This window comes from Solea solea, chromosome 6 (assembly GCF_958295425.1).
Source record: "Solea solea chromosome 6, fSolSol10.1, whole genome shotgun sequence".
Taxonomy (NCBI): domain Eukaryota; kingdom Metazoa; phylum Chordata; class Actinopteri; order Pleuronectiformes; family Soleidae; genus Solea; species Solea solea.
In genome coordinates, this window is record NC_081139.1 from 24,833,944 (window position 1) to 24,846,809 (window position 12,866).

The window sequence follows — 12,866 nt, forward strand, 5'->3', positions numbered from 1 at the left end:
TGTTCATAAAAAATAAAATGTTTATTACATGCATTGTTATGACATTTGACAAAACGAAAGGTTTTAAAACAGCTACCTTACTTCCACATAATGGCAGACAGAGTGCAGAGAAAAAGAAAAGATCATTTCTGACTGAAGGCAGTTACTTTTATGATCAGTCAAATAAATTGACTCGTCTGTTTGAGGAAACACTAACGCACACATTTAATTACTAGAAAGGACAACAAAAAAGTCCGGGCAAATCACAGCATTCAAATAAAATGCATATTTATCTACATGCAAAAAAATATATATGCTTGTATTGCTAAACGGTCATTTATTTCATTTAAATAATATTCCATCAGGAAGTAAAACCACTTCCAGGGCAGGTCAGTGCTTTACTGCAGCATCCGCTTCCAAGTTCACTCGAGGAAGCTGTCCAGAGTCAGGCAAGTTTCAATCTTGGGTGGAGGCCTGGTCACCTTTTTCCTCTTCACTTTTATCAGCGGGCGGATCTGTGCTAAAGGAGACTGGGAGTGCTTGGTTAAGGAATGAGGCCGTTTGCTTTTTCCCTGTTCTTTTATATTTTTGGAATATCCTTTGGTACCCAAAAATATACGACACTAGTATGACACAAATGCAATTTAAAGTCATTTGAATCTATATGTGACAAAAAAAACACTCTATCCTAAAGCAGGAAATGTCGCTTCTTTAACTGTGAAATGACTGCAGTGTTTTCTCTTTGCTTTGCTCTTGTTTGGGACATTTCTGGAAGACGATGTTTCTATCCTCCAGCCAGTAACCATTAGGTTACAGCTGGGCAGGTATCAGAAGCCACAGTAATGGCAGACAAGGAAACTAAGACAGCAAGTGGAGTGTGGCCAAATGCTGATCAAAAACAGAGTAAATCTGGGGCTGACGAGCAACTAAGGAACGTTTAGACTGTGTCTGCTACTGACATTTCCTGCGTAAGTCCCAACACTGTCAAGATGAGTATTTATAGGTACATTTAATAGCAATGGTTAAATGAATGATGAAGTAACTAGATCATACTCATGGAACATACATCTGGCAAAACTTGGAAAAACCTGATCAGATAATTTCCAAAACCCCCAAGTGGAGTTAATAAAGAAATGCAAACCTTCCTCATGACAGAAACCAGGATACAGGTTGAATGAATTTGGTTCTGCCTCCTAGCCCATCATAGCCAGTTCTCACCTGCAAAGAGAAATGGTGCCTTTCATCAAAAGCAGGAAAAAAGGAAAAAGACATGTTCAAACATGAATGTGAGCACATTGAACATACAACTCCGGGCTTCCTCTGCGGCTCCAACATACTGCCAAAGGACTTTTTGCGGAAAAGGAGGGAGTTCCTGAAAAACGGATCCATAGATGCGTCCTCTTGTTGAACCTAAGGTTAAAAAAAAAACAAAAAAAAACACACATTTAATGACACACACGTACATATTTTTTTTTTTAAATTTAAATGTACCTTTAAAAATCTACCTTAGTCAAAGATGAACTTTTCTCATTGTGTTTTGACATGGACATCCTGAAAAGTATGGCATTTTAAAAAAGGAAAACAATCAGTAACTCACAAATAAAAAGTGTTCTGTAAATGTCCTTTTGAACAAAAACAAAAACAAAATAAGGCTTTCCATTTTCCTCTTATACTGTAGGACACAACTTACTGAGGGTCAAGACGCATCTTCTTAGATGGGACCTTCGTTGACTTCTTGGCAGTGTCATCTGGTGTAGTGACGTCGTAAGTCATGTTGAGGTCGACGTCCTCACTATCGCTGACTTGGTGGAAGCGCGGCTGCTTCAGTTCCAGAGGGGCGGGGCTGACGGAAACAGACCATCCTTATCAGAAGGTGGCCCTCTTTCAACCTGACTAGATCACCATAGCAACTTACACCGAACAATAACTTGGTCTAGACCAGGTTATTTTCAATTTCAGCTTGTTGTCGACGACAAAAAGTGGTGCACTTCACTAATCGGCCTCTTTGGATGTGGTCTCTCCATTCTTGAGAGATCAAGGAGCATGAAACACCATCCGAGATTCAAAAATGTGCAGTTCAACCACCTTGCCTGTTCATTCCATTTCTCCCTCGTGGCACAGACATATCATCTTTTTTCATGTGCCTGAGTGTTACATTAATAAGAGTCTCTTAAACGTGACCTCCCTACTTTGTACTTTAGCAAGGCGCTCTCACGTATTTCAACCAGTACACACGCTCACACCTTTTTCTCACGCAGATTAATAACTAGGACGACTCCCACCAAGGTGGGCCGCGAATTTTAACTGAGGACGAAGTGGCATCAAGCGGGTTTCCCGCAGAGTTCAGAAGAAGCTTGCTACGCACCAGCCAATTAATTAAGGAATGTAACAGTCAAAAAATATCATTTTTGTATCCAGATAAAATACCCCTTCAAAGACATATTGGATGAGTAGCCTACAGTACAGTAAGTCATCTCATCATTTGATTTTGTATTTCCTGAACGAAATTACTACTCATAGTAGTAAATAAATAATGACAGCTGATGTTGGGGAATATTGTGTCCAGCTAAAAATGTTTTGTCTTGTCAGTGACCACTAAAGTAGCTTCACTAGGGCAAAGCTATTCGATGTAGAAAACGCACAGAACAATACATATACAATACATACAAAACTGGACATAATAACCTCTTAACATTTGAAATGAAATAACTTGAAAAGTATATAGGAAGGGGGTGTGGCTTATTCTGTTATCATTTCAACCTTTCTTGTCCACATGTTGCCTCTAACCCATAATTCCTGACTCCTTTGTAATTTATTTACATGACATCAGTCACTAAAACCTTGGTTGACAAAGCAAGTTGATAACAGTCAGCGTGATACTTGTTATCTCCGACTGAGGCTTCAGGTTTTGTCAAACAAGGTCACTCAGGGAAAGCTTGGCTCTGTTGTATATGCTTCATAATACAGACCTCTTCACACCACTGCCCATTTGTTTTCATGAACACGTCGCAAGTGTGAGGCTTCAGTTCAGTGGTGACACAAACCTTTCAAAGATGAGCCGATTAATGGTTTCATTTGTCCGTGTCGGCGTTCTCAGCGTCTTCTGAAGGAACTCTACTTTCTTCTTCAGACTCTGTGGAGAAAAAGAAAAACACATCAGCACAAGAGATTTCTACAGAACAAAACAAAAGAAACATTTGGTGGATTCACTTACTGAGATCTCTTTGTAAGCATTTGCCTGATCATTCTGCAGCGACTTCATCTCCTCCTTGGTCTGATTCACCTCCACTGAAGCTTTTTGTAACTAAAACAAAACAAACACAAATGCACACACACAAATTAAGAAGGAATTTGAAGCTCCTCTGGATGCTGAGTGATCATTTATTTAAAACGGTACCTTGTTGGTGGAGGAGAGCAATTCTTTCTTCAGCTTCTCACACATGTCATGTGAAGACTTCAGGCCTCCTTTCAGGTTATCGTACTCTCTGAAGAGTAAGAGGTGCAGATAAACACACATATAAAAACATGGAAACTGCAAGAGATTGTTTGCATTTTTGAACATTAAGTCACAGAGAACCCAGAAGTAGAGCGGATGCAACGTAGTTAAATCATTTAACGAGGCTCCAGTTGAGAGAAAAGTAGTTCTGGGAGAGTTTGGAACACATAACTAACAGGATTTGAACCACAAACATACATGCGTTATTTTAACAAGTTTGAACAATAAAAACACAATTTTCTGGCAGGTTCAGCTGTTTTAGTCAGAGAGAGTGAGGGAAATTGAACAAAAAAAACACGCCTGACTATGAAACTGATGAACCGTGTAGAGAAAATCCATCGGGTTATCTCTATGAACCAGAGTACACAGACAAGGAACTTTACCAGAGAGAGAGAAGCGACGCACTGAAGCCACATATGGTCTGTTTGTTTACTTTTTGTGCCGTTTCCATGTGCATATTTAGCGACTTTACAGTTTTATTTTTCAAAAAGCAAATAGTTAAACCCGTTAGTTATGTGTCCCAAACTCTCTCCCAGAATTACTTCTCTCAGCTCCGAACCGTGGAACCGAAGCATCATTAAATCTGTGGTATTTATTTACACTATTTCTCATTCACAGATCTCCCCGAGCCAACATCAATGGTATAATTATTTAACCCATCAACTCTGTTAGATTCTTTGCATCCATCTCATCCATTTTCTCCCACATCATCCTCCACCATGAGGGTCGCGGGGTGCTGTGCCAATCTCAGCTGGGCGATAGTCAGACAGTTCACCAGTCCATCACAGGGACACACATAGAGACAAACAACCATTCACTCTCACACCTACAGTCAGTTTAGAGCAACGAAGTTCACTGGCTTCCTGTAGCTGCTCGCATCCGCTTCAAGACTCTAGTGCTTGCGTTCCATGCTACAAACGGATCCGGTCCAGCCTACATCCAGGACATGATCAAAACCTACACCCCAGCCCGCCCTCTTCGCTCTGCATCAACAAACCGGCTCGCTGCCCCCTCACTGAGAGGATCGCAGAGGCATTTACAGAACTCGAGACTGTTCACTGTCCTCGCTCCCAAATGGTGGAACGAGCTCCCCATCGACATCCGGACAGCGGAAAGCCTCCACATCTTCTGCCGCCGACTAAAAACACATTTCTTCCGACTCTACCTCGACTAAGACGATAATGACAACGACAAAAAAAAAAAAAAAATATATATATATATATATATATATATATATATATATATATATATATATATATATATATATATATATATATATATATCGCACTTATGACTAGCACTTCATAGTTTGATTTACTTGAAGCTCTTACTTACTTCTAGCTCTTATTTGTACCCAAATGTTTAAATGCACTTATTGTAAGTCGCTTTGGATAAAAGCGTCTGCTAAATGACATGTAATGTAATGTAATGAAGTAAAAGGAAAGCCTGTGTGTCTTGTGTGTGGAGACAGCGTGTCTGTTATGAAAGAATATAACTTAAGAAGGCACTATGAAACATCAATGAAACACACAGACGCACAGAAAGACAAATCTTGCCTAAGAAATTAATGCAACTGTTTTGCACTTTTTCAAGTTTGCACTAACTTTTCTAATTTTATTATAAAAGACAGACATTGGTGAGGATCAGAGCAGCACACTTATTTGTTTTTAATGCATGCTGTTTCATTTTTGCATTTATCTTGCCATTGAGCTTTGCCGTTTACCTGTTAAAAAAAAGAAGAAAAAACATTTTCAATTTGTTATTGAAAGAGCCTTGAGAAAATATTGCAACTGATTTTATTTATGTTTCGCTTAATTTAATTTAATTTAATTTAATTTAATTTAATTTAATTTAATTTAATTTAATTTAATTTAATTTAATTTAATGATTAATGTTAAGTGCAATATAGGCTGTGTTATTGGTATTGGTTCAATATGTGCAATAATTGCGAGTTTTAATAAACATTGAACCAGCCCGGCCCTCCACTTTTTATTTTGGCCCCCCGTGTATTTGACTTTGACATGACTGGTTTAGAGTGTCTAATTTACCTAATCCCCATATTGCATGTAATTGGACTGTGGGAGGAAGTCGGTGATCCCAGAGAAAACCCACACACACACGGGGAGAACATGCAAACTGCATGCAGAACCGGTTCATGAACCCAGATTTTTTTTTATTTGAGAACCTTCACATCATTGACAATCATTCTATTTTATTTTATTTTATAATAAATTATTTTACTTTCTTTTTTCTTTAAAAAGAACACGTTTTTGGCAATTAGCCATTGTGATCTATTATTATTGGTGTAGTAGTAATAATAATAATAATAATAACAACAATAATAATAATGATAGTAATAATAATAATAATGTGTGAAAAGTAAACTCCAAAAGGAAGTCTTGAACCAATTCTCCAAACAATTTCCAAATGTGTGAAAATACCTTTAGCGCATAATTAAACAGGATTGAACTCTTACTTTTTGAGTGAGACGCAGTAGATGGAGAGCTGTTCCACTGCCGCATGGCCGACACCCATATCTCTGATCATGGACTCCACTTCTGCCCTGTGACCCTGTAACAAGGTATCCATGCTGACAAAGAAGAAGCAGTGTTAGGCCACCACACACATCACAGGACACCACACACACTCAATCGTCATTTCTATCTCCTACAATCATGAAGGAGATTTAAAAGTATGAAATGCAATAAAAACAGCTTCAGCAGGAGCCGAACACCTTCCGACATCTCCACCTTACACCAAAACAAAGCCATCTATGTAAAGTTTGTTATGTTTTTCTTTTGTGTCTGATCTTTTCATGTCCGATATATTTTTCTGCTGTAAGTGAGACATGCAAATATGCAAATATACAGAAAATGTGAAAACAAATTTCCCCAAGGGGACAATAAACTTACAACTTATTAACTTAATGTACAGAATGACTTTCCCTTAGAATAAAAAACAAAACAAATAGTCAATTTTATAATATTGACATAGTCAAGATCATTCAAACAGTTTTCACATATGAAGCAAAGTCAGTTTTGTGACTAGTAAAAGTGGCCTTGTCAGCATGAATGATAATGTGATTGCAGATACCTTTCAAAAGTCTTCATTTTAGTTCTGAGTCTCTGGATCTCCTCCTTGGCAGCCTGACTGTCATTCTTTTGTGTCTCTAGATACATCATCTGCTTCTGTGAGAGGTTTATACAAATGAATAAGAATAACAGAGACAATGTGAGTCGGTGTAAAAAAACGCTCTCAGACAAAGATAAACAGTTAACCTACTCTGAGAGCAGAGCACAACATCTCCTTTTCCATCATCTCCTTTCTTCCATTATCCAGATCTCTCCTCTGCTTATCCACCATCTCCTTCAAACTGTCCATCACTTTCTGTTTGTCCCACCATTCCTGCTCTGGATAAGGAGACAGTGTTTACTAAGGTTAGGCAAGAGTATGTTAATATCAGTGGTATCTAAAAATACCCATAAAACAGCAACTCAGCTCTGCAGTATGCATACATAAGGTGTCATTATATAACGTTGAATATACATAATATAATACCAAAATAAGAGAGTGTCTGTCCAGCAAGTCAATAAAAGCAGGAATTGAAAGTGAGTCAGTGCACAAATCGATGAGGATGATTGACAATGCAACTTAGGCTGAGACAAAAGGAGGGAGAGGGAGTGGAGGGACATGTAGTGGGGGCAATGGACGAGGGGGAGATGGGGAGGACACCTCCCATATTAGGATGACTCCACTCTGAGTTAAACTTAACTTTTATTTATTTAAACACTCCAACTGAGCGCTATGACATAGTGCTGGTAATGTTGCACACCATCTCAAAATATGGAGAAGGTTTTTTGGTATTAGAAATGTGACTACCGCCTAACCCATCTGCTGACTCTCAAGAATCAAGGGCCATCATTAGATAATGTTGGTTCTTACCTTTAGAGCTTAGCCGAGCCTTCATTTGATCAAGCTCATTCTAAGGATAAAAGAATGAGTGACAGCAGAAGATGAGACAATGTAAAGGAATCCTTATGTATAGAATATGCTCTTTCCATCCTTTATCCAGAACATTTTCTCTCAAAAAACGTTGTTTTTTTTACAGGACACAATGCTTTAGTCGTAATTTAAATACCTGCAAACTTTCCGGGTCCACCGTACCCTCCTCCTCTACACCAATGTCAAAGTACAGCTTGGTGATAATGTGTCTGGTGCTGACCTGCACACAGAGCACCACATATTCAGTGTTTCAGAGTGGGTCACAGTATGATTACATGATGAGTTACTCTACCTGTTTCCTGCACTGTGGACAGGTTTTACTGGGAGCTGTCTGAAACCACTGGAGCAGGCTGAGAGGAGACAACAGAGTAAGCAGCTGCTAAAACAGCTGATAAAACCAGAAATGTGAGCACAGTTTACACACAGTTTACACACAGTTTACTCACCATTGATAGTGGAACGTGTGTCCGCAGTGTATGGCAGCGACATCTTTGGAGTGATCGAAGAAGTCAGAGCAAATTGTACAATATGCTCGGATAGGCATCTTAATATCACAAGGATCGTCCTGTAATGAGACAACGAGGCAATCATTTGACACCAATGCGTATTTGTCCTGATTATACGTCCATCTTTGTGTCGTTAAATTAACTAAACCAAATATGCTAAGCTACAGCTGTAACAATAACGTCACACAAATTAGCATTAGCTAAACAGCAGGCAAACATTGCCCATTATCAGCCATCAGCGTACTTACCAAACAAAGACAGAAACATTCCTAGTCACGTCCGTCTAATTCGTGGCATTTAACCTAGTTTTAAAAAAAAAAACTGCGGCAGTTCAGGCTGCTAATGCGCACTAAAACAACACATTTCTCTGCGCCGTCCCCGCCATTCTGTTCAAACGTCCATGTTCTTCTTCTTCTTCTTCTTCATCTCCATCTTCTGCTTCTTCGAGCAAACAACGATTTGGTGCATTACCGCCACCATCTGGTGTGGAGTGTGGATTAAAATGGGCTATACTGTAAAATATATGTATATGTATTTTTAAAATGGATGTGTGTGTGTGTGTATAAATATCTATGTATATAGATATAGATATAGATATATATCTATATATATACAGTATATACATATATATGGCCCTTTCTATCTGCTCCCGGTTCCCTACCAACTAACCATTTCATTATGTTCAATATTTTCTTACATTTGTCCATTCATTTCTGAATATGTAGCTTCCATGTGACTTTTTCATCAAACCATATCCCTGAAAGTTTAAAGTATTTCACTCTCTCCAATTCCTGATTGTATAATTCCAGTTTTACGCCATCATTAATTATTTTGTTTGTAAATATCATCGTCTTTGTCTTATTAACAATTAGTAGAATTTAAGGCCCCATTTATATGCCCACCCTTCTATTTTCATAATAGCCCCTTGTACCTCTGCAAATGAATTCCATTATAAATATCATTTATCATGATAATCATGAAAATAGTAAAGGACTTATTATGCTTCCCTCTACTAAATATTTCCTTGAGTGTTTTTTCTTTACTCTAACTTTATTTATTATTCTTTCTCTCAAAAAGCAGATAACTGGGTCCACAGTACATCTTCCTTTTCTAAACCCACTCTGGTATTTAGCTATATGGCCTTTACTTTCCATACAATAGGTTAGTCTTTCATTTATCATTTTCTCCATTATTTTAAAGATGCTGAATGTTAGGGCGATTGTTTGTGTTATTCTTTCCTGGATTAGGACTTGGTATTATAACAGCTTCTGCTTCAGCTATGTGGCATAATCTGCTCATTGACTGGATCGAAATGGCAAGTCAGGTCAATGAAGAGGATGAAGATGAAGAAGAGGATGAAGATATGGAGTTTGGTGGCTGGACATTAGTTCCAGAGAGAGAGGGAGAGAGGGAGAGAGGGAGATAGGGAGAGAGGGAGAGAGGGAGGGAGCTAAAGCACAGTCAGGTAGTTGTTGAAACGGAAGTCTCCTGGCAGCTGCCAGCAAATTACAGGCACTGTCGGTGTCCAGAGTGGTTTATTGCCACTTACTTTCCAGAGATGTCTCAGCAATTAGTCTTGCATCTGTTTTTTTGACAGTCAAAGCAAAGGATCGCAACTTCCAGTCATTGTCAAAAAATTGTGTCAAGACACCCAGATAACTTTTGTTTTAGCGATGGTTCCGTCGCTCAGCTTCTGCCCAACAGTCCCTCACCTCTCTCTATCTTCAGCTACTATCTTCGTGTCTCTGTAACGTCTGACTGACTGCAGGAAAGTCCCGGGTGTCAGGTCAGAGGTCAGCGCACACCAGAAGTAAACAAACATCGCGTTAATCTCGGCTGTATTAATCACAACAAGGAACATGTTAACTTTGACAACCCTAATATATGTACCTCTCTTATTGAGTGTTTCACAAGAAAGAAATGAATGAAATGAAATGTTCCACCCTTCAGTTCACTTATCTGTAGTCCCTCCTTATTTCCTAGAATGTCATTATCATGCAAACAATTTTATAAATGGTTGATTAATAATCCCTAATGTCATATTCTTACTTTTCTATCATTAAGTGAAAACCCTTTTCGTGTCATTTAACGTTAAGGTTGCATGGCAACTCCTTTTCTGACACTGTTTTACATTTCCATCACAAGTTGCAGATTTGTTTGTTCACCACAGGCTATGAACTATGGTTGATTCCCTCAAGCAACGCAGGGATGGGGACTTTCATAGAGGGATAGACCTAAGCGCTGACCATGAACACACAGACTGAGTGTAAACACAGTCACAGCCTTTTTTCACCTGTGATTTGCCTGCGATGACGAGTTCAAAGGCTGTGAAAAGTCACGACATAAACATTGACCACATTCTGTGTAAATTTGAACATGACACTTTATTCAGTAGAATGAACACACACAATCTCATACAGTAACGGACAGGTCTATTCAGCCTCACCTCATAGGCCTTGGTATAAAGAGGAGTGAAAAAGTAAACAGCTGCACTTAAATATCTTTTTGTTTGTTTGTTATCAGAATAATCAAATATGAACACATCACACTGCTGAATGACATGGTTTTAACATACATTACCAATTCCTGCACTGGTGAGGGAGCGCTATAGGCGATGGCTACAAAATGTTATGTTAATAAATATAGTATTGCTGTATAGCTAAATTTATATCATTTATTTTAAACTTACAATAAACATACAGTACATTTTATGAAAAATATATGTACAACCCCCAGTGCACAGCAGTTTGGTCTTTGATTTTGGGTTTAAACCAGCAGGAAGAAGCTCTATGAAGCTGGAACGTGAGAGGATGTGAAAACATCAGGCAGCAAAAGAAATCAGGTATCATCGGTGTGCTACGGTTTGTAACAGTAGAAAACCTTAATGACGTTACACAGAAACAAGGACATTCAAACAAGCCCAAAGATGTCAAAGGTCAAGTACATGAACTGGGCAAAGATATGTAATGTAACTCCAGCGGAAATATGTTTACTCTCAGTTTAACAGATTATTTCTCAATCTTGTTTATTTTTTTTAGTTTTTGTGACACGACATAAAAACAAATACAAACATGACGACGCATGAAGTCTCATGAAGCCACTCACTGGTATGAGACCTGCTCATACAGTCATTCAATACTGCAACACATCTGTTCTCTTTACACCATCAACCACTGAAACAGGGCTCACTTGGGGGTGCAAAGACTGGGGAAGGTTACTGAGATTAAATAGATTTTTTTTTGGTCAATGGACAATGTTAGTATGGAAATAACTTATTGTCTTAAAACTCCTCAATCCACAATATCTACAGATTAACACTCAGAATGACCTTCTACAGATGTTGTCAAAACTCGCTTATAAACCCTGACTTACCTTCTCAGTTCCTTTCACCTTGCAAGGTAACAATTTCATCGGGAATTAAGGCTTAAGAAGTTCATAAAGTGCTCTGTACGGCACTCAAAACCTTCCACAGCTGAATGCAGAAAAATATCATTTGATACGATTTATTTGATAAGTAAATAACCCTCATGCAGCCCTCAGGTTTGACCAAAAACTGCTCTAATTCTTCATGGAACGTCAGCGCAGAGGAAGCTACAGTAATCAGCCAGCACCAAGCTGAATGTAGAAAATAAAACGAAACAAAATCACTATATATACACACACATATATGTGTATATGTATATATTTAGAGACATCATGAGCTGCTTTCAGTATTTGACTTGACTAAGCTCACAGAGGCTTGATGCTACCATTTCAGATGACCAGAAAGCGTGTTAAAGTTTTTAACCAAGGCTTCATTTTAATATGAAAACACTTAGGCACTCCCATCCTGCTACACCACTACATTACAGTCGATGGCCCCTTTTCATTCATCACATGTAAAAAATACAGATGGCTGTGAAGTTACAGCTGATAAGGACTGAAGCATGTTTTTTGCATTTTCTCTAGTTCACAAACACATTCACCGGCATGTATTAATAATACCTTCTTTTTTCTTTTTCTTCTTTTTTTACAGCACACAGGATTAATGAGAAATGACTTACCACTTTAATATAGCTGTTCTTTATATCTCAGAAGATACAAAATAGTAATTTCAATTTGTATATATTCTGTTTAAAAAAGTATATATCGAGAGATCTTTCGGGGTTATGAGGAAATAAGGATTTCACTGCTCATGTTGGACCAGAAATATCATTAAAGGAAGCAAAAAAGCATAACCATATTGTTGGTAGATAATCTCCAAGTCAACACCAGTGCACGTCCACGTGTGCATTGGGTTTGGATTTTCATGCTGGTAGAATCAACACAGGAAACTTGCCAAGGCTTTTTCACACAGTACAGCTACTTGCCATGTTTTGCTTTGCGTAGTAGAGGTCACATTGTATCCATTTATCTGTGGAAGTGTGTAACTATAACCCCATTCACACCTGGTATTAACGTCCATCCTGAGTGATCCAATCATGTTCAGGTGTCTGAACACCTCTGAATCCATCCTGAATGTGGCCTCAGATCTGATCACAAACAAATCATTTGGAGGTGGTTTGACTAAAAGACAGCTTAGAGACCGCCTCCTCAGCTGATGTCCTCTGACCTGCTGCAGTTTCCCATACATTGATTTATTTGCAGCCAACACCACAATATTGACACTGACCACTACCATATTTATTTTCTCTGATGGCTAAAACTTATTTCATGTCACAGTAGCTCAAATATAGCTTTGATTTACCAGAGGAGTATTGTCTCTCTCTCTCTCTAGCACTTGCACAGACACACACCTCTGTACAGTCAGTAGGGCTGAAAGAGTAATCACACTTGCAATTATTATGATAAAAAAAAGACTTTTGGCCCTTTTCCACTATGGTCCCAGCTCGCCTCGCCTCGGC

The 12,866-nt window shown here is 38.5% G+C and overlaps 1 protein-coding gene across 1 annotated transcript; it reads right to left on the reverse strand.

The window, feature by feature from the left end:
- Window positions 1-2: 2 nt before the first annotated feature.
- Window positions 3-8,396, reverse strand: traip (TRAF-interacting protein). Its single transcript, XM_058631583.1, has 16 exons — window positions 8,232-8,396; window positions 7,924-8,042; window positions 7,770-7,827; window positions 7,614-7,697; window positions 7,418-7,457; window positions 6,758-6,885; window positions 6,569-6,663; window positions 5,952-6,065; window positions 3,377-3,464; window positions 3,194-3,283; window positions 3,024-3,112; window positions 1,670-1,822; window positions 1,485-1,530; window positions 1,285-1,389; window positions 1,147-1,197; window positions 3-509 (listed from the first exon to the last, which is right to left on the reverse strand). The coding sequence occupies exons 2-16, from the start codon at window positions 8,019-8,021 to the stop codon at window positions 402-404; spliced, it is 1,347 nt and encodes a 448-aa protein (XP_058487566.1). The 5' UTR covers window positions 8,022-8,042; window positions 8,232-8,396; the 3' UTR covers window positions 3-401.
- Window positions 8,397-12,866: the final 4,470 nt, after the last annotated feature.

Bases quoted from the DNA above. Each gene is read 5' to 3' on its own strand.
- traip (XM_058631583.1), bottom strand. From the start codon at position 8,021: ATGCCTATCCGAGCATATTGTACAATTTGCTCTGACTTCTTCGATCAC. The intron at 6,664-6,757 runs GTAGGTTAACTG...AACCTCTCACAG, and splicing joins TGTTGTGCTCTGCTCTCAGA to AAGCAGATGATGTATCTAGA. The intron at 1,198-1,284 runs GTATGTTCAATG...TTCTCTTTGCAG, and splicing joins CGCAGAGGAAGCCCGGAGTT to GTGAGAACTGGCTATGATGG.